This window comes from Cryptomeria japonica, chromosome 11, assembly GCF_030272615.1.
Source record: "Cryptomeria japonica chromosome 11, Sugi_1.0, whole genome shotgun sequence".
NCBI classification, from domain to species: domain Eukaryota; kingdom Viridiplantae; phylum Streptophyta; class Pinopsida; order Cupressales; family Cupressaceae; genus Cryptomeria; species Cryptomeria japonica.
The window spans coordinates 503,587,596-503,614,195 of record NC_081415.1 but is presented as its reverse complement, the minus strand read 5'-3'; the positions used below and the strand labels follow the sequence as shown (position 1 = coordinate 503,614,195).

Genomic DNA, 26,600 nt, shown 5'->3' with positions numbered 1-26,600 from the left:
GGTCGCGGAGTGTGCTGAAGTAGATTATTGGACGCAGGTCTCAGTGTGTCAATCTCCTCATTCTAGGTATTGCTTTTATCTCTTTTTTTGGTTTGGGCGATTCATTTTGTGAGTTTGTAGAGTCTAAAATGGTGTTTTGGATTTTATTTTTGCAAAATTGTACCCTAGCTGGCCGTACCATGTGGCTGAGTGCTTTGGGATGCATGCATAAATTATTAGGGTCCGTTTGCCATGTTTTGTTGTCCTAGGATTGATCGCCTACCTCCTAGTGATCTTATGCTTTCAATTTCATGTCATTTGGTTAAGAATTGAGCGAGTTGTGAGTGTTTTAGTGGGATTTGGTGTTGCTGGTCTGTGTGTTTTCAGCCTGTTGGGAGTATATCAGATTTAGAGATTTCTGATTTTGGAGTGTCTTTCTTGTGTGGAGTTGGTTTTAGAGTGTGTGGGTTCTTTGGAGTAGAGAGGAAGATCTTGGTAATTGTTTGTAGCTGTTGGTTCTTCATTCTTATCTTCTATGATTCATATTGTAATGCTGGTAGTAGTACTAACAACAATTTTTATCAATCTTTCTTAAGACCCATTGCAAAGTGGAAGAGGTTGGCCTTGCTGCCTATCTTTTGGATAGTGATTTCTCTTAATTTGTAATCCATATTGTGCATTGTAAAGATGGTTAGTAGTACTAACAGCTATCTAATTGGATTATTGCTCTTAGTCCCATTGCATAAGTGGAAGAGGCTGGATTTGCCGCCTATTTTAAATATTGTAATATTGTCCTCTCGCTGCATAAGTGGTCAAGTTGATTGTAATTTCATTTTAGTCCTCCCGCTGGATAAGCGGTAGAGTGATTGTTCTTCAGTTTCTAGTATTGTCGTTGGCTGGTTTACCACCAAGTGATCTTCAATATTCTCCATATCCCACTGAAAAAAGTGGAAGGCGTTGGCTTGCCGCCCCAGTATTGTAATCAATTTCAATTTCTTCCATCTAACGATCCCCTCACACTCTATGCTCTCACCTCCTAGATTGGGCTCTCGGTGATCAAAAGGTGGGAAGGGTTACTTTCAGCAGTATTGGGATTTCATTTTGCTAACCCTAACATGTAATGTCCCCATTTGGGATTTCACTTAATTTAATCCTGAGACAACCATTCAAACTTAAAGTGAGAAGTGGAATATAAAATTTACCCAAACTGAAGACATTTCATTATGATATTTAATTTAAATTTTTAAGAATAATTCAGAAAAATAGACTTATCTTGATAGCTTTCACTGATTTGTATTTTTGCGAGATATATTGTAATGTTATACATTGCTTGAAACTGCTATCGGTCACTCCCTTCTAAAACTGAAATAATTCTCCTTTAAGGCAACAAATCAGACTACAATTTCCACATAAGTCTATCATAAACTCCTTCACTAATTCCTCTTTATAATCTATCATTCATAAAGTTCTTTACTAAATCTGCCGTCTATCTTCCTATTAATGTTTCCTTGTACATATGATTATATTCCTGAAACCACGCATCCTCTCCCCTAACTCTGATTAATATAATTAAGTGTATTCGTCAATGAATTGAGGTATTTGTACTTAATGTAATGATCGCATACTATATCAAGTATAGCAATGTAAATACGCACTAAGATATAATGCGATATTGCTTTAGCCATATGGATTGCAGTCTCTACTATGATCTCTTAACCCATGCAATGTTGGATCTGTATTATTGCTTTAGAGATATAGTTGCCAGTCAAATATGGATGTAGAACCTTACAGCACTAATTTGATGTTGTGTCTGCTATATCTAATGGTGATATGTTACTGGCCCTGACCCGACAGAGCAGATCTGAATAAATACAAGAACTACTAATGTACCAATCCGATCCTAAACTTGAAGTCCCTTGCTTAGTCTAAGCTATCCCCCCTGATATATCTAAAGAGATACACACCTTTATCCCAATGGAATAATATCGAGTGCCTCTTTAGACCTTACCATAGGATGCGTTGTCTCCAAGAGACATGTCCACTATCTACCTTAGTTCCGATTTGTTATGCCAAACAGTCACCTTGTTATCACAGTTATGAATTCTATCTATAGAATATTTCTCGTGCCTTTCCACAAATTATACGATAGTATTAGAGTTGATGCCATAATAATATCGACTCACAAATTAGTTTATCATTGATACTCTTTCTTGTATCTGATGGATGACGTAACAAATTATATTGTCCCTTGCAAATTTAAGGGAACCAAATCTGACACTTCTTTGACATCCTCTGTGATTTGTCTACTAAAGATTTGGTCTTATAATCGTATCACCTAAGGAGAAATGGAATTAGTTTTAAGGTTTTCATTAAATATTTCATTGGTGAACAATTTCTTAAAAGCTGAAGCAACCTGGTGGGTCCTAGATGTTGCCTCAGGGAAAATACAGAATTTTATTATTTTTGCGATAATGTGTTATTATAATATTTATATTGTTATTTTGTCAATAATATAATATTGTAAAATTTATATTATTATTTGATAAATATGAAATTAATTATAAATTATATATTAAATCTTGTTTATTATTATTATTAAGATTTATTTAGTTCATTCTATTCATTTATTTGGATATATATATTGTTGAAATATGTAGCTAGAATCGGATTCTAGTTTAAGTTATTCATGTAATTGGGTTGGGCCCCATTGTAACTTATAATAATAGGGCAGGCCCTATTTGGGCATTCAACTTATGTATTATGTAATTGTTATGGGGCAAGACCTATCAAATATGTAGCTTGTAATTAGACCTTGACCTATATAATTGTAACGTGTAAAACTCTTGGCATAACATATGCAAGCCGACTTAGGGTTATTGAAGGCATGTGTCACCTATATCTACAAGATGATTTGAAGACAAACAATTATCTAACACAAACAATGTATGTCTGCAAAAACAGCGAATTTCCTACTAAACTATAAGCGATTCTTCAAGAAGTCAGTGAACACATTCTGGAGATCAGCGAACACAGTCTGAAGGTCAGCGATCATAATTGAAGGTCTGCAATCACAGTCTGAGCTGTATTGAGTCAACTTGCTAAGTGAATTCATTTAAGGAGGGCAAATTTATAGAGCGAAGTATTTTCAGACTATTGTGCTTCAAGTTTGTTGAAGATCTGCCCTATGTGATTGAGGTTCAATCATGTTTTGATCCAAATCAAAGATTCAAATAAGTTAGTTTGTTTATGCCCTAGGTGGGGAATTTGTACTTGAACATCTTTTGATATTAACATAATCAGAGCTGAAATCTTGTTGCTGGGTTTTTTCTCCAGCAGGGAGGTTTTCCCAGGGTACTGCTATGTTGTTCTTGTGTTGTTTTGTGCCATAATGTGTTGCATTTTCAGTTTCTATTATTTACTTTAAATCTGATTTCTAAAAACAACATGGTATTAGAGCTTGGTTCATAAATAGTTGTGATCAGATTTATCAATTTTTCAGTCAAACCTATTGTTCAAAGTTCAGATTTCATGGCTTCTTATCTTAGGACTGAAGATAGATTGGAAGGTTTTGTCAACTACACTTCTTGGAAGGTTAGAATAATGATGGCCTTGAATGACCTTGTTGAATATGTCAGTAAGGATGCTGCTGAATGTTGGTGTCGGAAATAAGCCACACCCGAACCAACGATGGACTAGTCCAAGAGGGGCCAGTAGCTCAATGGTAGAGCACTCCAGCAGCGTATGGAAGGTCCTAGGTTCGAGTCCTAGCTAGTCCATGTCTCAACATGGTATTAGAGCCAGGTCCAAGCTAGGAGCCCCAAGCACACGAGAGGTGTGGCTTAAGGGGGGGTGTTGGTGTTGGAAATAAGCCACACTCAAACCGACGATGGACTGGTCCAAGAGGGGCCAGTAGCTCAGTGGTAGAGCACTCCAGCAGCATATGGAAGGTCCTAGGTCCAAGTCCTAGCTGGTCCATGTCTGAACACTGAACCTAGTGGCGAAGAAGAAAAGGAATCTTGGAAGAAGAAGGACTACCAAGTGCGAAGGATAATAATAGACTCCGTCAAAGATCATATTGTGACAAGCATCTCCAAAATGAAGACTGCAAAAGAAATGTTTAGCACTTTGGAAAAGATGTATGAGATCAACAACACCAGTCATATACTATCATTAAGGTTGCAGCTTAATCACATCAAATTAGAGAAGGAAGAACCTGTAGCTGCTTACTTCATGAGGATCTCTGAGCTAAAGGATCAGCTATCTACTGTTGGGAAGACTGTTTAAGATAGTGACCTAACTATGATGGCTCTAAATGGTCTTCCTCCATCATGGGAACCTTTTGTTCAAGGAATCAGTGCAAGAGCTGAGCTTCCTCAATTTGATCGATTGAGGGGAGATTGCATTCAAGAAGAATCAGGCTTGGCAGCTAAAGGAAAAATCAGAAGCCCTCATGACAATGTTCATCATGTCATCACAGCTAAGGAGGGAGGTGGCCATTGGAAGAAGAATAACTTCAAGAGAAATAGAGATTTCAAACCCTCTACTCCTGATTCAAGGAAGAAGCCAAGGGACTTGTCTCACATCCGATGTTTTTGATGTAACAAGTTTGGTCGCTTTGCAAAGGACTATCAATCTTAGCTCGAGCAAGGAGAAGAAAACCTAAATGAAGTCTCAGAACAACAAAATAATGAAGATTTCCTCTTTGTCTCAGCCTTGTCAAGCAATGTCCAGTCAGATAGTAACCCGTGGCTGCTTGACAGTGGTGCATCTAGACACATCACACGCTATCGGGAACATCTCTTAGATTTGGTGGAGAAGGAGTCCAACCTTCATGTGACTATTGGTGACAATGCTCGTTATGCAGTAAAAGGTTTTGGCTCTACTTCGTTAAAATTAGATTCTGGTATTTCCCTTAATCTCAGTAATGTTTTGTTTGTACCTAGAATAAAAAGGAATCTAATCTCTATATCTGCTCTAGAAGATAAAGGTTATCAGGTTGTATTTTCTGAAGGAAGAGTTCTTGCATGGCCTAAGGAGTCCAACCTCAAATCAGCTCGTGCCATCGGGATTAGATATGAAAGCCTATACAAGCTTTCAACTCTCACTTTCAATTAAGGATATAGTTGATAGATTTTTTTATCATGCTATGGGTCCATTTCGTAAGTAAGAGTAAATCAACAAGTTTTTGTGAGTTTATCACTTAGATGGGGATTAAGAGGGAGTTACATATTCCCCATAATCCTTAGTAAATGCATTATATTTAGTAAAGCTTAAACATATTGTTGTTTTCTAACCATTGATGTTGAAATCTGATTTACATCTCTAGTGTTGGATTTGAGAGAGTATGGCTAAACATTTGAATTCAGATCAGTTTTGAATTTATAATTGTTATTACAAGGATGTTCTTGATCATGATTCTATGTTTTATGATAAAACTAACATGTGTTCCTTGTTTCTTTGGAATATACTTTGGCTAAGAGGGAGTTTTCAGCTCCTATGATACATTGTGTGTATTTTCCACCCTCTACGGAGTGCGAGGTGGGACCACCCACTGTGGAGTGCAAGGTGGTAGTTTCCTTGAGGTATAATACTTCTCCCACCCTCTGCGGAGTGCAAGGTGGGTCCACCCTCTGCAAAGTGCAAGTTGGCAGTTTATTCTTCTCTGTAGAGAAGTTTTGAGGTGTGAGACCTCTTCCACCCTCTGCGGGCAATGCAAGGTAGATCCATCCTCTACAGGTGTGCATGATGGATATCATGGAAGGAATCCATGACCGTATTCTTTGAATCCATCCTCTACAGGTGTGTATGATGGATATCTATGGTTGCATCTCCGATCCATCCTCTGCGGATGTGCATGATGGATATCATGAAAGAAGTTCATGATGTGTATTTATATATATATATTTGTGTATTCATTTCTTGCTGGTGTGCATAATGAAAGTTTTTGGATCCATCCTTTGTAGAAGTGCATGATGGAGCATGGTCATGATGTGACTCAATTATTCAGAGAATCCTCTCTAGCTAAGAGGGAGTGTTGAAATATGTAGCTAGAATCGGATTCTAATTTAAGTTATTCATGTAATTGGGTTGGGCCCCATTGTAACTTATAATAATAGGGCAGGCCCTATTTGGGCATTCAACTTATGTATTATCTAATTGTTATGGGGCAAGACCTAATAAATATGTAGCTTGTAATTAGACCTTGACCAATATAATTGTAACGTGTAAAACTCTTGGCATAATATATGCAAGCCGACTTAGGGTTATTGAAGCCATGTGTCACCTATATCTACAAGGTGATTTGAAGACAAACAATTATCTAACACAAGAGATGTATGATCTGCAAAAACAGCGAATTTCCTACTAAACCATCAGTGATTCTTCAAGAAGTCAGTGAACACATTCTGGAGATCAGCGAACACAGTCTGAAGGTCAGCGATCATGATTGAAGGTCTGCAATCACAGTCTGAGCTATATTGAGTCAACTTGTTGAGCGAATTCATTTGAGAGCAAATTTATAGAGCGAAGTATTTTCAGACTATTGTGCTTCAAGTTTGTTGAAGATCTGCCCTATATGTGATTGAGGTTCAGTCATGTTCTGATCCGAATCCAAGATTTAGATAAGTTAGTTTATTTATGCCCTAGGTGGGGAATTTGTACTTGAACATCTTTTGATATTAACTTAATCAGAGGTGAATCTTGTTGCTGGGTTTTTCCTCCAAGAGGGTGGTTTCCCCATGGTACTGTTGTGTTGTTCTTGTGTTGTTTTGTGCCATAATATGTTGCATTTTCAGTTTCTGTTATTTACTTTAAATCTGATTACTAAAAACAACATATATATATTGTATTATTATTGATTATTAAATTCTATTTTAAAGTTGCATTATCATATTTTGATTGTTTAGATGGGGACATCACATAACAGGTGTTTGTGTTGATTGTAAACTGAAAAATTTGAAAAAAAATTAAGGGGAATATTACACTACTCTTAACTAGTAAGGTTTATGATACTTCTTACTAGGAAGAGCACCATATTTCAACATAACTATTATGCTTAGATTCAATTATTGCAACTAATGAACATTTAGCTTTCATAATAAATTTGATAACTATTATATTTAAGCCCCAATCCCTACCTCAAACCTAATCCTCAACCCTATGAAGGACAGGGAATAACCATGATAGGATGCTAGAAACTATCCTTCACAAATAGTGCCTTTGTATGATGTAACACATGCCCATTCCACCACAAGTCCTATCTATTGCCCTTGTATGATTTAGCGTGGTCCATTCCACCGTAGGACTTACCTATCTTGCTTGGTACTACTCCGCCTATCCCAAATAAAACCAACCTATCCTCATGAGGGGCAATAGCGAAAGATTAAAGATTAGGCTAGCATATAACAATTCTTAATGTATTAAGAATGTAAATGTTATGAACATGTTCTTACCATTTATTTATACGAATTTACTATTGTTCTTTCTTTTTTTTAAAGATAAGTACTACCATTATGAGGTTACGTCCCTTTATTCATAATACTAGAGGTAAATACATGAATTTACTATCTTAGTCCATTTGCATATATATATATATATATATAACACATGAACATCAAAGATAAACATAATTCTGCTCATATTATGTGTCATAGATTGGCCTTTCATCTTTAATTATTAATTTTATGAAATTGTAATAATTAGTTGTTCTATTTATAAAATAGATTCAGCATACCAAGCTGTGGTCTGATAGCAGATTGCAATTTAAACTTGAACGATGCTTGAGAGCCAGTTCTTATTAACTGCTCTTATATCTTATCTGATCAATGTGATCAGATTAGATGCTTTTGATTCCTTTCCTTTACATCTCTCCATGTCAAGGAGAGGTCACACCTCTTCACAATGTATGCCCTTTGGCAAGAGACACAGCCTTTGAAAGAGTACAACTCTTCATTATTTCTGCCCTTTGAAAGGGACACAACCTTTCACAATCAAATCTGCGCTTCTTATTTAAATCAGATCTGCACTTCTGATTCCCCCAAATTATCCCACCTTAAAATGAGTTCTCTTCTCCCTTTTATACCTCATATTTGGGGGAGTCACAACTATACATTTCATGCCTTTTGACCATTCATTAACTTTAATCAGATTTAATTATATTTTAATTTAATTTTTAAATTCATTCTTTTTTATTTTAATTTTATTATTGTTATTTATTATTAAATTATATTTCAAAGTGGGGACATTACAGTCTGCCACACCCAAGATTGCTTGTCCTCAAGCAATGATCATAGAGAGTTCAAAATGACTTCCAATATGAAATGGCTTTGGAAAAAACACATGGAATAAAAATGCTGGAAACAAATCAGGCATGAACCAAACACGGAGCATACACATGGATATATGCAAACACTGGCCATACATGCAAACTCCGCCTCTCCCTAACCAAACCAACCTATCCTCATGAGGGGCAATAGTGGAAGATTAAAGATTAGGCAACCATATAACAATTCTTAATGTATTAAGAACATAAATGTTGTGAACATATTCTAATCATTTGTTTACATGAATTTAATATCTTAGTTCATATATATATATTCTTCTATTTAGAATGAATTCATTAATAAATGCAGATTGCTATATTATTCTCATTATTAATGCTTATAACATATGAATATAAAAGATAAACATAATTCTACTCATATTATGTGTCATAGATTGGCCTTTCATCTTTAATTATTAATTTTATGAAATTGTAATAATTAATTGTTCTAATTATAAAATAGATTCAGCGTACCAGCCTGTGGTCTGATGGCAGATTGTAATTTAAACTCGATCGATGCTTGAGAGCCTGTTCTTATTAACTTCTATTCTATCTTATCTGATCAATGGTGATCATATTAGATGCTTTTGGTTCCTTTCCTTTATATCTCTCCATGTGAGAGAGAGGTCACACCTCTTCAAAATGTATGCCCTTTGGCAAGAGATACACCCTTTGAAAGAGTGCAACTCTTCATTATTTCTACCCTTTGAAAGGGACACAACCTTTCACAATCAGATCTGCACTTCTTATTCCCCCAAATTATCCCTCCTTCAAATGAGTTCTCTTCTCCGTTTTATACCTCATATTTGGGGGAGTCACAACTTCACATTTCATGCCTTTTGACCATTCATTAACTTTAATCAAATTTAATTATATTTTTATTTTTATTCTTTTGTATCTTAATTTTATTATTATTATTTATTATTAAATTATATGACAAAATGTGGACATTACAAAATCCCTAACATGAAGTGCTCAAAATCCCTATTTTATACATGAAGTGCTCAAAAACCCGAAATCCTACATGACAGGCTAAAAAGTCTGAAATTCTACATGAGCATGTAGAAAACCCGAAATCATACATGATGGCTGATGAAACCCGAAATTGTGCATAAAGGCATAAAATTTCTGAAAATGAAGGGGTGAATGCTTGTTTGTTCAAGTCGGCTACTTATGGTGCAAGGCGTGTGATGAGTGGTTGAGGCTGGAAACGCGGTGATGGTCAACTTTGAGGAAGGCTATAAACTCTTTAGAAACATTTAAACTAATTAAAATTTGCAAAACCTCGCTAAGGCCGACCTAATCACTGCCTCAATTAATATAAACGCAAGGTGATTCTTATTCATTCTCACCATTCAATTTCAATCCATTCAAACAGAGATAAGGAGTAGACATGTGAAAGAGGAGAAGAGCAAACTTTATTACCAATTGTAAAGGTAGCATACAGCCACAAGACATAAATCCAATCAAATATTTGTGAGCACAAAGTGTTGATGATCAAATCCAACAAGGGAGCAGTTGGAGAAGGGTTAAAATCAATTTCTACAGCAGAATATTAAACATTTCCAAATATGATATAAGGATTTCATGGGGTAAAAGTGCTATTTCCAGAACTGAAGGGAAGTGTTTATGGAGCATTCTTGTGTGACTTGGTAATACCGATTTGATATCATGAATCGGTAGTGCAAGACTTAAGCTTTCATTCATCATAAATCATTTGCCTTGTATTTGCATATGATTACAATCTAAGGTATTTTGTCATTCTTGTCAGGAATAATTACAAGGAATGATGGATGAAAGGAGATCACGACATGCAAAGATGGACTTCACAATACAAATGAAGGTGTTTCAACCACAACAACAAGGACATCTCAACATGCAAGGAGTTGATATCACAACATGAGGAAGGACTTCACCACATGAAAGAAAGATCAAAGCAATGCAAAAGGACTTGAACGATTCAAAGGAGGATTGACTCAACTATGCACAGGAGAAGGAGACATTACACCATGAAAGGCCCTACAATATCCAGATATTCAAGACATCACAATGATGATAAGGAAATTTTGCAACATCTTGAATTTCCTTTAGAAATCCAAGATCAAGGTCAAAGCAAAAGGAAGTAATCCTAGTCAAGGATATTGTTTGCAAGTTGGTGACAAGGAGAGATTGTGAAAATGGAGGCTACACTTGCAACAACTACACGTGAAAATCAAGTATTGACATCATGAAGGCAACGAAAGAATAAGATGAATAACAAGGAATGCATCTCTCAAGCAGATAGTTTCAAAAAAGTTTATCAAAGTTAGAAGATGATGCAATTTGGGAATATGACCCATCACAATCAATCAAAAGCCACATGAAGATGTTGAGTATCAAGAGACATTGCTCACGATGAGGTATGAAGTCTACAAATCATGCAAGTAGCTGAGGTAACAACTCACCATCCACCAATTAAGAATTCAAAGTCAACATGTCCAGATTCGTTGAACATAGTTAAAGAAGGGAAGAAATTACAACTCATTTCCCATTGGTTCTAGAAGGACATGTAATCAAGCAAACGTAATTTTTTCATTGGTCAAAGAGGAGTTAGTTATAACTAACCCTAATTAGGGTTTCATCATGTAATCTCGGCCATTGATTCCAAATCAATCGAGGCCATTCATTTGTAATTGAGAAGTTATAAAGGGCTTGCTCTCTTTCATTTGTAAAGGTTAATAGGAGAATAGAAGTTAATAGTTAATACTAGAATAGTTAGTCTTAGAAGTACGGTAGGAGGGAAGACAAAAAATTGTTGCCAAGGCTTGACGGAATAAACATACCACTTTCATTGAAGATATGGTGGATTTTGTGTGTTATTTCAAAATGTTGTGGTTTCTACTTCTTTAAGTATAGTTAAAGTTCATTGATCTTGATGAAGAAATGTGAGGATATGTGATGAATTCCTCGATTCATACTTTTTGTGGTTTGTTGATTGTACGCTACAATGTAAAGTTAGCCTGAACATTGTTATTGTGGATATTTGTCCAAGCTACGCTAGTATTGGGTATTTGTATGAATATTTGCAATAATGAAAAATCATTCACTACCTTTGGAGATTGCAACAGTTTTGTGTAGTTGTTGCCATACTTGCAAAACTCGGCGAGCAATTCAAAAACTCGCGAGTAATCGCGATCCATAATGTCGCGCGAGTTAATCGCGGAAATACTCGGGGCGATTTTTTTATATACTCCCCGCGATTTTTTTCGCAAATAATCGCCGTTAATGGCCAAAACCCGCCCGAAACACGGCACAAAATGCGAGAAAAACGCGACTTAAGTCGCAGGCAAAAAAAAACCGAAGTCTTTATTCCATTTCACGGCTCGCGCGACTCCGGAAGGCAAAAAACGCCACGCGATTTGCATAGGGTTTGCATTTGCACGCACGACCAGGTATCTTTTTGTATTGTTTTATTTCGAATACACAGTCATTTTGACTGTGTATTACACAGTCAAAATGACTGTATTGTTTGCATTTGCACGCACGACCAGGTATCTTTTTGTATTGTTTTATTTCGAATACACAGTCAAAATGACTGTATTGTTTGCATTTGCACGCACGACCAAGTATCTTTTTGTATTGTTTTATTTCGAATGACTAAGACTGTGTAATACACAGTCATTTGAAAATGACTGTGTATTACACAGTCTTAGTCATTTCAAATGACTGTGTATTACACAGTCACAGTCATTTCAAATGACTGTGTAATACACAATCATTAGTAATTACAATTTACAGTCATTTCAAATGACTGTGTATTACACAGTCATCAGTCATTTGAAATGACTGTGTATTACACAGTCACAGTCATTTCAAATGACTGTGTAATACACAGTCATTTCAAAATGACTGTGTATTGCACAATCACAGTCATTTCAAATGACTGTGTAATACACAGTCATTTCAAATTTTCAAATGACTGTGTATTACACAGTCATCATTACACAATCACAGTCATTTCAATTTTCAAATGACTGTGTAATACACAGTCATTTCAAATTTTCAAATGACTGTGTATTACACAATCATCATTACACAGTCACAGTCATTTCAAATGACTGTGTATTACACAGTCATAGTCATTTCAATTTTCAAATGACTGTGTAATACACAGTCATTTCAAATTTTCAAATGACTGTGTATTACACAGTCATCATTACACAGTCACAGTCATTTCAAATGACTATGTATTACACAGTCATCATTACACAGTCACAGTCATTTCAAATGACTGTGTAATACACATTCATTTTAAATTGACTGTGTATTACACAGTCATCAGTCATTTGAAATGACTGTGTAATACACAGTCATTTCCAAATGACTGTGTATTACACAGTCATTTCAAATGAGAAATGACTGTGTATTACACAGTCATTACAGTCATTTCAAATGAGAAATGACTGTGTAATACACAGTCATTACAGTCATTTCAAAATTTCAAATGACTGATGACTGTGTAATACACAGTCATTTTCAAATGACTGATGACTGTGTAATACACAGTCATTTTCAAATTTTGAAATGACTGTGTAATACAGTCATTTTCAAATGACTGATGACTGTGTAATACATTAATCATTAATGTACATTGTAATTAATGACTGTGTATTACACAGTCAATTGTGAAATACTCATAGTCATTTGAAATGACTGTCAACTGTGTAATGTCAATGTGTATTAAAGTATTTCATTTAAATTTAAATTTGAAGTTAAAAACTTAAAAAAATACACAACCAATTAAAAATTTTAATTTTAGATAGTCATCTATTAATAGATGACTGTAAATAAAATACAGTTATATAGTCATTGTAATTTTTGGATGTTCGTGATTTTTTTTGGTAACAATGTTATTTATCTCTAAATGTTGTCTCTCTTCTGCTAGGTTCTTTTCCACATCTTTTTGAAAGAAAATGGATTCAGCTTCTATAGTTAAAGTTGGTGGCAAAAAGAAAGACCCTTGTTGGAAACATGGGAGACCAGGTCCAAAACGAGGAGATGTTTTTTGCAACCATTGCAAAAAAATTGTAAAAGGTGGCATTAATAGGTTCAAATATCACCTTGCAAAAATTCAATGCCGAGATACCACAAGCTGTACGGAATGTACTGAAGAGGCTACGAGAGATGCAATAGCAACGCTTGAAGCATATGATCAAAGGAACGCAACAAAAAAGAGAACAGCAGAGGCAATGGCAGCCCCAAGGGCAGATTTGAGTTCCATTGGGTCACATACAGATGTGGCGACATCTGGTTCTTCCCTTGGGCCACGGATACGAGCAAAGGGAACTTTGGAAAGCAACATGGAAAACTTCTTTATTCCACGTAACACTCCTGGTGAACAACCTGGATTGCTTGGCACTGCATGGAATAAAGAGGCTAACCAAAAAGCCAAGGTGGCGTGTGCTACATTTTTTATCTACAACGATGTTCCGTTCAATGCTATTTCTAGTCCATCTTGGGACCAATTGGTCACCGCGTTGACTGTGGCAGGTAAGGGGTTCAAATCCCCAAGCCGTTACGAGGTAAGTGGACCGTTATTGCAAGATGAGGTCCAAAACACTCATGCATTAGTGGAAGAGCAAAGGACTATTTGGGAAAAGAATGGCTGCACCATTCTTTCTGATGGATGGACAGATGGTAGGAATAGGACACTCATCAACTTTCTAGTTGCTTCAGGAGGACAGTTAGTATTTTTAAAATCAATTGATGCCTCCAATGAAGTGAAGAATGCGGAGACCTTGTGCAACATGTTGGATGAGGTGGTGATGGATGTGGGAGTGCAGAATGTCATCCAAGTTGTGACTGATAATGCAGCTGCATATGTGGCAGCCGGCAAACTTCTAATGGCTAGACATCCGACATTATTTTGGAGCCCTTGTGCTGCCCATTGTCTTGACTTGCTCCTTGAGGACATAGGGAAACTAAGTTGGGTAAAGAAAGTGGTTGAAGATGGAAGGAATATCACCAAATACATCTACAATCACACATGGGTCCTGAATCTTATGAGAGAGCACACTGAAGGTAAGGATCTTGTGCGGTCGGGGGTCACACGCTTTGCTACCAATTTCCTCACCTTGCAGAGCATACTTGCTACATTGCCCAACCTGAAGCGGATGTTCGTGAGTGAAAGATGGTTGGGGAGTCCTTATGCTACAAAGCCTGAAGCAGAGAAGGTTGTGATTGCCATTTTTGATACTAATTTTGCCAAGATAGTGGAGGAGATCATCAATGTAAGTTTTGAAACTTTAATTGATGATTTATTATTTAATTTTCTAATATTTCAATCTGCTGATTTTGTTAGATTTTTTATATCTAGGTGTCAGAACCATTGGTGAGGGTGCTACAAATAGTGGATGGGGATCATAACTCCATGGGGTATCTATATGAGGCCATGGATAAGGCCAAAGAGGCGATTCAACACTTGTATGGGTCAAACAAGACCAAGTATGAACCCATATGGCGCATAATTGATCGGAGGTGGAACCATCAACTCCACCAACATATTCATGCTGCTGCCTACTTCTTGAATCCCAAGTTTTTTTACTCTCCGAGTTTCAGAGCAGATGCAGAGGTTAGAATTGGCCTTGACACATGCATTCGGAGATTAGTTGATGATGAGATCCTTCGAGACCTGATACTTGATGAGTTGCAGAGTTATAAGAAGGCCTTAGGGGAATTGTTTTCTTCACCTGATTGCAAACGTAGGAGAGCCACCTTACGACCAGGTAAAAAAAAACATATGTTTAATTTTTACCATTTATTTCTCTCTTTAAGATTATTGAAATCTTTACAAGTTATAAATCACATTTTGTATCCTTGCAGATTTGTGGTGGGAAGATTATGGTGCCACAACGCCTAATCTTCAAAAGCTTGCCATCCGCATATTATCACAGCCTTGTAGTGCTTCTGGTTGTGAGCGCAACTGGAGTGTTTTTGAGAACATCCACACAAAAAAGCGCAATAGGTTGACTCAACAACGCTTGAATGATCTTGTCTATGTGCGGTACAACATTCGATTACATGAGAAGAAGGTGCTAGGGCAAGATTCACATGAAGCACTTGACTTGGATGACATTGATCCATATGCAGCAGAATGGGTTGCTTCTCCTGATGATGTTGATAATGATTTGGATCCATTCCTTACTAATGAGCAGCTGAGTGAGTTGGAGAGGGCAGGAGAGGAATGGGATGCGGAAGTGGCAGCACGTGAGGAGGAGCAGGAGGTTGATCATGCAGCAGAGGCACCTGTTAGTGTTGAGGATGTTGCCACTACTTCAGCACCACCCACCCAGCGGCCACAATCTGTTTTGAGCTTTAGTCATAGACGCAATTTATGATTTCTTATTTTCATTGATACCAAACTTTGAACTTGATATGTAATCAGAATTTCAGAGGTTCTTGTTTTGTGGTCTATGACTCTATAACTCTATGAGACTGTCACTATGATACGTTGATATGTATTGAACTCTTATACATATGTTGCACTTGGTTTTTGGTTTATGCTATGATACTTGCATTTGTTGCTATGTAGTATGTATTACCAAAAAAATTTGATTTATATATCATGGAAATCATATATGTTATACAAATTTGGTGTAAATGTGTGTTTTTGAATTATATATAAAAAAAAAATGTATTTTCAAATGTTCGATAAAGTTGCCGAGTTTTGCCGAGTTTTGGCGAGTCCCGAGTTTTTAAAATTTTTTGGCCTTGCCGAGTTATTGCAAAATCCGAGTTTTTCATCTATGGTTGTTGCTATCATGGCAAAACAAAGCTTGGTTTGAGGAATTTGTCTATCAAAGCATTATTCATTAGTATCATTGTTCCTAGGATTAGCATAGATTCTCTAAACCCTTTCCCTTTTGTGTTTTGTTTGAGTTTGAGAAAAGTTAGTTTTTAAGAGTACCAGCTACAATTCATAAACATAAGTCCCTTTGTGATACCAGCATATCATATCATTACAACTGAGTCTATCCATTGCAAAGTCAAGACCTGACTAAAGAAACCTTGGGGTTATCTTATTTGATCACATTGTTTAGCAAAAAAGGTTTCCTTGTTCAAGAGAGGATAGGATACTTAGTATTTTATTCTGAGTTTGAGGTGTCATAAAAAACACATCAATACAAGTGGTAGAAAAAATTAAAATTGTATATATTTTATCCAAGTACAAATAAAATCCCATCTAGAATATACTGCACTCATTATAATCCAAGCAACACTAATAATAAACATTGTCCTAAGAAATAGAAAGAATATTGCTGTCATATAGAACAAAACCATGAGCATAGGATATTTCAATTTAATAAAAAATATTTTCAATGTTTCAAAGTACAACATAACTGACCCTACCTTCCGAACAAGTTTCCTGCAGCTATTGTACACCCATCAACATAATAATCAACACTTTCTGTAACCTCTCCTAACATGTCAGCCGTCTCCAGAACCTGCATAAATAATGATTATATAAATGCCACAGCACCAGAAGTATCACATGCACTGAACTTAAAGAAATGAGGTAGATCAAATTAATGCAAAATGGATCAAAATCCACACAAGTAATCATTCCCATCAGCCTCCATAACTAAAATTCAGGATGTATCATAAAAGCATATTTTACTGATTAAAAACAAAGTTTTCTGTTCCATCACAAGGCTTTTTTGCAGCTATTAATATCAACATAACAAGTCCAAAATTGAATGCAACAAAACGTTTATTTTGGGGCATTACTTCCAGATATTACAAAGAAATTTCAACTTTAACAGAACTCCTAAGGAAAAGCACCTTAACCTACAAAATTTGAGACAAATAAAAAATTTAGCTTTGATATTCAAGTGAATGATTAACTAACACGGATCTCATCATCCCTTATGAGCAGTTCCAAGACTCTATCAATCTAGGACTGCAAAATTATGCAAATACAGCAATATGGTTATCATATGCATCCTATATCCATTACGCAATTATGTCCACGCTCACATGCATACCTACAAATCCTCTGTCAGATTTCACACTCCAATTTTACTAACAACATGTGACTCTTCTTCATTCCACAAAATCAACAGTGCAATAAAGTGCAAGTATTCCTTTGATTTTGTAAGATTGAATTCAGCTTCTATTTGCTATTGTGAACAAATACCATACTTGTAATTAGGGGAAAATGTTGCTAGTATGTTTTCTTAAGAACTTGAGTTAGTGAAGGACCAGCTTAATATGAAAATAAAGTTAGCAAATGAACCAAAATACACGAGGTGAGGAAAACGTGGATTCAACCTGGATCAAAAAGCTATATTGTTTCTACTTGATCTTGAGACATTAAAAGCCAATGACAAGAAACTAGAAATAATTGTTCAACAAACAGAACACACTAAAATAGAAACAGAAAGCAATGGAATTTTTAGGTTCAAACATAACTTTAGAAGCACACATATGTGACAATCTAACAAAGAGAGCTAAACCAAAAACACCAAAACCTGGAATGGTCATAATCAAACCAGCCTTCCAATTCAAATGCGTGAAGGTAGATTAATTCATATACATGAGGCACTACTAAAAATACAATTCTGCTATGCAGAAACATGGAACTTCCATCAAATCTTTAGTCTTTTACAAAATGATCAGAAAGTATGGTTAATCTCACCATGGTACGGGACTCTAAGCTTATAATCAGATAAGCATGAAACTCATCCTCATCTGAATTTACTCTTGATGAATCAGATGAATGGCTCCGTGAGCCCTTGTGATAAACTGTCCAAATTCCTTTGCACCCAGGTAGCTCAACCTGTAATCAAATGTGATAAATTTAAATTCCAAGTAGCCATAGCCATTTGACGGCACTGAGAGGCCTCTCAATAAGACAGTAAATAATAAGAAATTTATGAACTCAAAATCAACTTTGCTGAATCAACTCTGATTTTAATCATTTTGTTTCAAAATTGAAAATCATTGAAATACAAAATCATAATTTAGTACAGATGAAACTTGAAAATTTCTTAGCTCTTAGGCTTTAACGTTATTTGGGCCATCATATATTTGCATGCTTATTCATATTCATATCAGTAAAGAATTTATCACTATTTGGGCCATCATATACTCAAATACTTATTCATATTCATACAAGTATAGAATTTATCACAATTTAGCTATGTTACCCCAAGTTTCTGGGACGGGGGGACAAGGAAACAGGTTTCCGAGACATTTTTCTTTTGCCCAGAACATGGGACGGCAGGGGACTACTAGCTATATATATATATATGAATAATAAAATTTAATAATAGCAAGTAGCAACATAATAAAATTGAGAAGATAAACCATTAAATATTACCTTAGGTTAGTATTGTCTTTCCAAATGTATCTGCATTCAAAATGGAACTTTACTTCTCAGTAAAAAAATGTGAATACTGGTGAACTTTATTTGCGCTTTTTTTATTCGCCAATAGAAATAAATACATGATTTGTCATTTTTTATCCATTTCCTAGTTGTAAATAAGAAAACTATTATCTGTTTGTACAGTTATGCATGAATACAACACATCCATCTGTGGTCGAGAGCCTATTTTCACTTGTTCCTCATATGCCAAATGGTGAAGCCTCAGCTAATTGTGCCATTGGTGGTTTGTTTTTCTTTTTACTTATGCGTGACTGTCCCATATATCGATATCATATTATATTATATCGCCAGTGATAATAATAAAGTTAATAAACTTATTAACTTTCCTGCAGACTAGAGATTATAAATTATAATTTATTAAATTTGTAATTTTAGATTATAAAATTATTATAATATTTATTATGTATTAATAATTATTAATAAATAAAAAATAATATAATATTATATAAGCGATTTTTAAAAAATTAAAAAAAAAACTTTTTAATTAAAAAATTACTTTAACAATCAAGGATCCAAAAAAGTTTTAAAAAATTAATTGCTCTTAAAATAATAATAATTTTTTGAATTTTTTTTTTTAAATTTTTTATTGTTGTATGAGCCAGAAACAGCAAGCCGTCCCAGGGATGGTCAACGGTTCCCAGGGAAAATGTTGACCGTCCTCGAGTTTCTGGGACGGTTTCCATAAATTTTCGAGGATCAGGGATGGCTTGGAAACATTTTCAGTCATCCCCAACTCCTCGAAACCGGAACGGTTTCTGAAACAGGTGCCTTGAAGCCGGAAACACGTTTCCGACAAACATAGCAATTTAGGCCATCAAATACTCACATGCTTATTCATATTTATACAAGTATAGAATTTATCACCATTTGGGCCATCATATACTTGCATGCTTATTCATATCACATACCTATATACCATATCATCATGGATAGGGTTTAAGCTTTAATAACTTTAATCTTTAGTGCTTTAGTTATCTGTCATTTTTTCAGGTCTCGAGGTTCCTTTTACACTCCTAATATGTATTGTAACTATATGTCTTACAATTTCCATTGACCTACCTTCTTTAATCATGGACACTAATGTAAGTTATTTCTTCTTATTATAATTCTCTAATCAAATTAATTCACATCTGCAGTTTAGGAAGTTATAGGACTATATATGCATAAATTGACATCACTCTGCAGTTTCAACCATATCGGAAAGGGTTTGGTGAAATAGTTTCTAACTTTCTGAAGCTATTTTATGGCGAATTCTTCTAAAACACCCAAGAAAGATAAATTTCCTAAACATTTACTAAATTTAATGGTATCAAGCTTCCACAATCCATGTCAAATTAATGCAGCTATTTCTAACGAATTGATGCAAAAAAATTCTTTACACAATCAAATCCAGAAATAGCTGCATTAATTTACTAAATTGATAAGAGTATTTTACAGAAAAAAACTAAGCACTATTGAATTCATTAAACAAAATTGTTCTAAACAAGCACAAGATGGGATCAATATTGGAATTTTTCACTAAGTTACTGGGTTTGCCCTTGGACCCCCTGGTACTGGTCCTGGTTCGAACGGGTCCCTTGTTCGGGTCCGGTTCGACTGGGTTCGACCAGGGTTCGAAAAACTCAAAGGTGGTTCTAACTTGGTCAAGCCCAGTCAAACCCAAGTTGAACCCAAGTTGAACCCGGGCGGACCCAGGTCAAACCCGGGAGGCTAGGCGGCCCAAAAAGCAAACTATATGCAAAGTTTAATTTTTTTTTGAATTCTACCTTCTAAAAAGTGAAACTTATACCCTAAAAGTGACTTCTAAAAATCATTATATTCACTCATTTCACCTCATTTGTGTTGCAAACAAAAGTTTTATGAGAGCAGGTTGAAGAAAGGGTGAACAAAATTTGGCTTCCAAGATCAAAGAGGAGTTGAAGACTGATTTTTGAAGCTTCAACAAGTGTTGCAGCATCATTTCCATACATTTTCAAGCTTCCATTGGCTGCAAGAGGTAGGTTTTTTAAACATTTGTTTCCAACTGTTTTTGTTTCACATATTGTCAAACATGAAACTTGAATTTTTTTTCATTATTTAGTTTTTGTTTTTGAATATGTTTATATTATTTCTTGCCATAGGAACTAGAATGGCGTCTACATCTTCCTCCATTGGCAATGAACAAATAATTGCAAAACAAAGAAATCCAAATTCTCCCTTATGGAAGTATGTTGACATTATAAAACAACTTCCAGGAGGTGGGGGATTTCGTTGGAGATGCCAAGGATGTGGTATTGAACATGATAGTTCATATTATCGGGTAGTAGGCCATTTGTGTGGAATAAAAGGAAAAGGCATCAAAAATTGCCCTAGAAAAGATGGTAAACCTATACCAAATGAGACAGTGATGAAATATATTAGGGAGGATGAGGTGGCAGAAGAGAGAGAAGCCCGTAGATTGAATCAAAACGCATCAAAGAAAACAAGGGGAATGCAAGCCCCTTCAAATCCCAATATTGTAGTAGAAGACCACCCCTTCTTTGCCACAAATGAACCTCAAAGTGAACCACCCTTGACACGTAAAAGAACAAAGGGGGCCTTTAGAAACAGCATTCCAAAATGAGAGTAGAGACAATGTTGAGGAAGATATAGTAAGGTGCATTTATGAAAATGGGTTGTCTTTCAATGTTGTTCGCTCCCCATATTGGAAGCAAATGATAAAAAGTGTTAATGAGGCTCCAAGAGGGTATAAGGGCCCCAGTTATGAGAAGGCATGTGGAACATTATTGGAGAAAGAGGTGAAGAGGGTTGAAGATGCATTGAAACCCATAAGGGATTCATGGGTTGACACACGTGTAACAATTGTTTCGGATGGGTGGAAAGATGCTAAAAACCGTCCCTTGATCAATGTCATAGCAGTGTCCCCTAAAGGGGCAATGTTTTTGAAAGTTGTGGATTGTGAGGGCCAAATAAAAGATGGCCAATTTATTGCAGAAATTCTCATCTCCGCCATTGAGTCAGTGGGACCCCGCAATGTTGTCCAAGTCATAACGGACAATGCAAAAAATTGTAGAGCTGCTGGTTTATAAGTTGAGCAACGCTATGATCACATCTTTTGGACACCGTGTGCGGTACATTCACTCAATCTTATGCTACAAAGGATTGGGCAAAAAATAAAATGGATCAAAGATTGTATGCAGAGGCTGAGGACATCCAGATGTTCATCACAAACCACCACATGTCTCAAGGGATTTTTAAAACCTATTCGAATTTGGAGCTATTGAAGGTAAGTGAAATAGTAATTTAATTTTACATTTTCTGATTTTTTTAATTTTCAATGTTCATAATATCATTGTGTAAGCTATATTGTGTATTCTTCTTTAAAGTTTGGCTTTATTTTTTAATCATTTGGCATTAATTTGTGTTATAGGTTGTTGAGACCCATTTTGCATCAAACACAATCGTCTTAAGACAACTTGTGAAAGTTAGAGTGGCACTATGCAATATGGTGATCAGCACCAATTGGACTGTATGGAAGCAGAGTAGCACTGAGAGGGCAGAAAAGATTAGGGAGAGAATATTGAATGAGAAACGATGGGATCTTGTTACATATCTCCTAAGTATCACTAAGCCCATCATGAGCATGATTCGCTATACAGACATGGATAGGCCTTGCATAGGTGAGATTTATGATGGCATTGACTCAATGCTTGAAAAAATAAAGGTCACTATAAATGAAAAAGAGAATGATCCCTGGAAGAAATTCTTCCAAGAACTGGAAGTAATTATTGTAGAAGGTGGAATAAGATGACCACTCCTTTGCATCTTCTTGCCTATGCCTTGACACCTAAGTACTATAGCAATCAGTTTCTTGAAAAACCAGGAAGGATTCCACCATGGAGAGATCTAAAAGTATCTGATGGGTACAAGGCAGCATTTCTTAGACCATATCACGATGATGATTTGCAAGATGTTGTTACAAATGAGTTCACAGAATTCGCAAATGGGACTGGTCTAAGTGTTGATGCACTTCGTCATAGATCCAAGAAGGATGCTCATAGATGGTGGTACTTCCATGTCACATGCTTCCAACACCTACAACCACTAGCTATAAAAGTTTTATCACAAGTAAGTTTAATTAATTAAAAATTTAAATTTACAAGTTTTAGTTTATTTATAGTTTACTTTGTCTTCATAGGTTGCTAGTTCATCTGCTTCAAAAAGAAATTGGAGCACATACTCTTTCATCCTCTCAGTAAAGCGCAATAGGCTGCTATCAAAAAGAGCGGAGAATTTAGTATATGTGCATTCCAACCTACGTCTTCTTTCACACAAACAATGTGACTACACACAAGGGGAAACGAAGATGTGGGATATAGACCCAGAGCATACTGATTTGGATGCTCCTGCTTCTCAGCTTCTTGCATTGACACTTGATGACTTGGAAATCGGGCCAACTTATAGTGCAAGTGAAAGTGGCATTGGCTCATCTAATGTCAATGTCAATGAGAAGGTGGAGGAGGAGGATGATGATGAATTAGATGATCCATTTGATGATTAAACTTTATATTGTTGAAAGTTGAAACAATGATACTTGAATACTTTGTCATTTTGATATTAAACTTGATGTATATGATGCTATGATTACAAGCTTATGTTTGTTTTGTTGTTTAAACTTTATATGATGCTATGTGACATGCAAATTTTAATTCATGCTTAAAGGCTTCACAAATATCAAAATATATATATGTGTGTGTGTGTGTGTTTGTACTAACGAACCCAAACCCCTTTTCAAAATTTTGTCGTATCGGCGTACCGGGTTCTTCGAACCCGAACTGGTAGCTTAGATTTTTCATTTATATAGCATTTTACGAATCTCACAATGCACAAACATTTATTATAATTGGAAAGGCCCAACTTACACTCATGGCAATACTAATTCTTGAGAACAAAGGAAAGACATTTGAGAATCATCAAGAAAATGCAATAGAGCAACATTACAAAGTTTTACAAAGGTATTGATCAATAAATAGTTTAACACAAAAAGATTGAACTCATAACACATTTCAGTACACAAGACCTCATCAACAAAGCCAAAGTGAATTCAACCAAGTATAACATCAAACATTTCAAGACAACTCAACGAAAATGAAATACAACATAGGCAATTAAGAGTAATAATCAACCCAAGGATCTTTACAAGATTACATCATGTGGAAAGCAGCATGGCAATTATTTAATAGAAGACTCACAGTCATGAAGCCTTGAAGTTACATGGGAAAAGAGTTTCAAAACAAACACCTAAAGAATGGTTTTGGAAGCTTCACTGCTAGAAGCATAAATTTCTTCAAAGAGCTGCAATTTTTCAAGACAAAGGCCAATTCAAACCTCTACAAATGCAGAATTGAAAAATAAATTGAATGAATGATTCAATAATCGGATAATCTATTCAACAATATACAAGCGTATATAAAGAGATTACAAGGACGACGTTCTAAAATAAGAACAAGTCGTTTAAAGTGAACTACTAAAAAGCTAAGTCGTTTAAAGTGAACTACTAAAAAGCTAAACGCTAAATAAAGCTTAAAAGCTAATTAACTAAAAAGAAAAAGCTTAAAAGCTAATTAACTAAAAAGCTAAATGACCATTAAACAAGGAACTAAATATAGGTGACTAAAACATAATTAAATATTCTAATACCCTCCATTAATGGTCATTCTATCTTCTATACAGATACTGCAAGTCTTTTGATCACAAATGAAAAGAACACTCTGCTACAGTGGAGACCCTCCCTGGATCTGAAAAGTGTTAATGACCAAGAATACCAGAATCCATCCAACCTGACGTTGGGTAACCAAACTGAAACCTGAAACCATGATTTTGAGGAAAATCGGCAAACCCTTTTGCAGAAGAGTATCAACTCCAAAACTGATTGCAAGATACCATGGTTGCAGATGTTTGACCTTGTAGGTGTGACCCAAACTAACTGCAACAAAGCACAATTTTGAGGAAAAAGCCGTCAAACCCTGAAATAGGAACCCTCGAAAAGAGAATTTACGATTTTGAGGAGAAAATCGAAAAACCAAGAAATCCAAGGTTACAAATCATCGTTTTTGTGGGAAAAAACGATAAAACCTAGATAATTAAAATCTTACGCGAATATCGTGGATTACAGATGAGATCATTTTTAAGGGAAAATTATAAACCCTGCGAACAATTTTTGAGAAAAAAATCGTGAAAACCCTCCCATGATTTTTTGTGAAAAAAATCAGAATACCGACAGACAATTTTTCAGGAAAAAATCGTGAAAACCCTAGGACCTGTAAGACGAGGTCTGGCCTAAATCAATCTGATAAAGGTAACGATATTCAGATATCGTTAACATGCACTGTTAACATGATGTTGGTCAAAGATGCCATCATAAAAATGGAGGTTGAACGAGGTCAACCTAGTGAAAGCATGAGACAAACGAATCTAATTAAAAAATCAGAATAGAAGCAGCTGCACAAATAATCTAAAACCCTGGAGGAGAATTTTGGCGCGAATTTCAAGGTTTGGATGAAACCCAGAAATTAAAAATTTTTGCAAACTTAAAACCTGAAATTTTTCCTGAAAATAATCAAAAAAAAATAATAATTTGCAAAAAATAAGAAAATACCTCTGATTTTTTTGTAAAAACACCAGAAAAATATTGACGATTTTTTTCCCAAAAAAAGCAAAAAAAATAGGGGCAGAAACCCTAAATCAGATGTACAACATAAATGGCGCCCAGAAGACACCAAAATTCCCAACGTCCACAGAATTAGTAGAAATCGTGACTGTTTTTTAAATTCCACGACAAATTCACTGGGACAAAATTTGAGGCACGAAAAAAGAGGCACCCAGAAAAATCTGAGAGCAACCCAAAAAAGCTCTCGAAAAACCAACCAAGAATTTGAAATCAAAATGCAGATCCAACGGCTCAAAAATTGAGGCACAGAAAACGATGCACCTAGAAAAATCTGACGACGACCTAGTTGAGGTCTCAAAAAACCCACCAAGAATCTGCAACCAAAATAAAATTTCGACTTGAACTGAAGGGTCAAAACCCTAGTCGAAAATTGCAAAAACCCTAGGAAAATTTTCAATCTGCAAAACAAAACCTCCAAGTTGCAAGCCCAAAAATCTCCAGAATTGCTGCCCAGTCAAAAAGAAAAATCGTATTTTTTATTAAAAAACAATAAAAAAATCTAAAAAATATTCCAAAAAGAAGGCCATGAATTTTTATTAAAAAATTCGCCAAACTTTAAAGAATCCCATCGACCTGCTCTAATACTACTAAAAAGCTAAACGCTAAATAACGCTTAAAAGCTAATTAACTAAAAAGAAAAAGCTCAATGCTAAATAAAGCTTAAAAGCTAATTAACTAAAAAGCTAAATGACCATTAAACAAGGAACTAAATATAGGTGACTAAAATATAATTAAATATTCTAATAGAATAACTTCCAGGAGGACAATGCCATGAAACCCATGGAACCATAGAGTTGCTTCCATTCGACCCAAAGGATCACCATCCAGGAAAAAGCACACTCCAAGGTTGGCTGCCCCAAATAATAAACCAGAGATCAAAAAATTAAGGCCCTTTCTTGTGCAGAAAAGAGTGGACAGAGTTCACATTGCATCAGTTCAAACATAAACATCATCACATCAAGGCCAATCTTCAGGTTGCTAGCGAATTAGGTTACTTAGATGGTTTTTAAGCCTTTCCCGTCAGCTGCTTGCAATGACAATGGTAAGCAGAAAATCTGTCTTACAAATTAAATTTAGAAAACAAAAGGAGCGTATAGTTGATACATTAACATCAAGTCCACAAACTGTTTAATACTGAACTTTAATATACGGAAAACCTTCCCTGC

General features: G+C 35.5%; 1 protein-coding gene across 2 annotated transcripts in view; it reads right to left on the bottom strand.

Annotated features, from left to right (window-relative positions):
• The window catches only part of LOC131068344 (cleavage and polyadenylation specificity factor subunit 1), a 276,602-nt gene that overhangs the window by 88,779 nt on the left and 161,223 nt on the right, over nt 1-26,600 (bottom strand). For both annotated transcript variants that reach the window (XM_058003530.2, XM_058003531.2), the window contains exons 14-15: nt 17,976-18,116; nt 16,688-16,782 (exon numbers count right to left, since the gene is read on the bottom strand). In XM_058003530.2, coding sequence (XP_057859513.1) covers nt 16,688-16,782; nt 17,976-18,116 — 236 coding nt within the window. The remainder of the gene's footprint in view (nt 1-16,687; nt 16,783-17,975; nt 18,117-26,600) is intronic.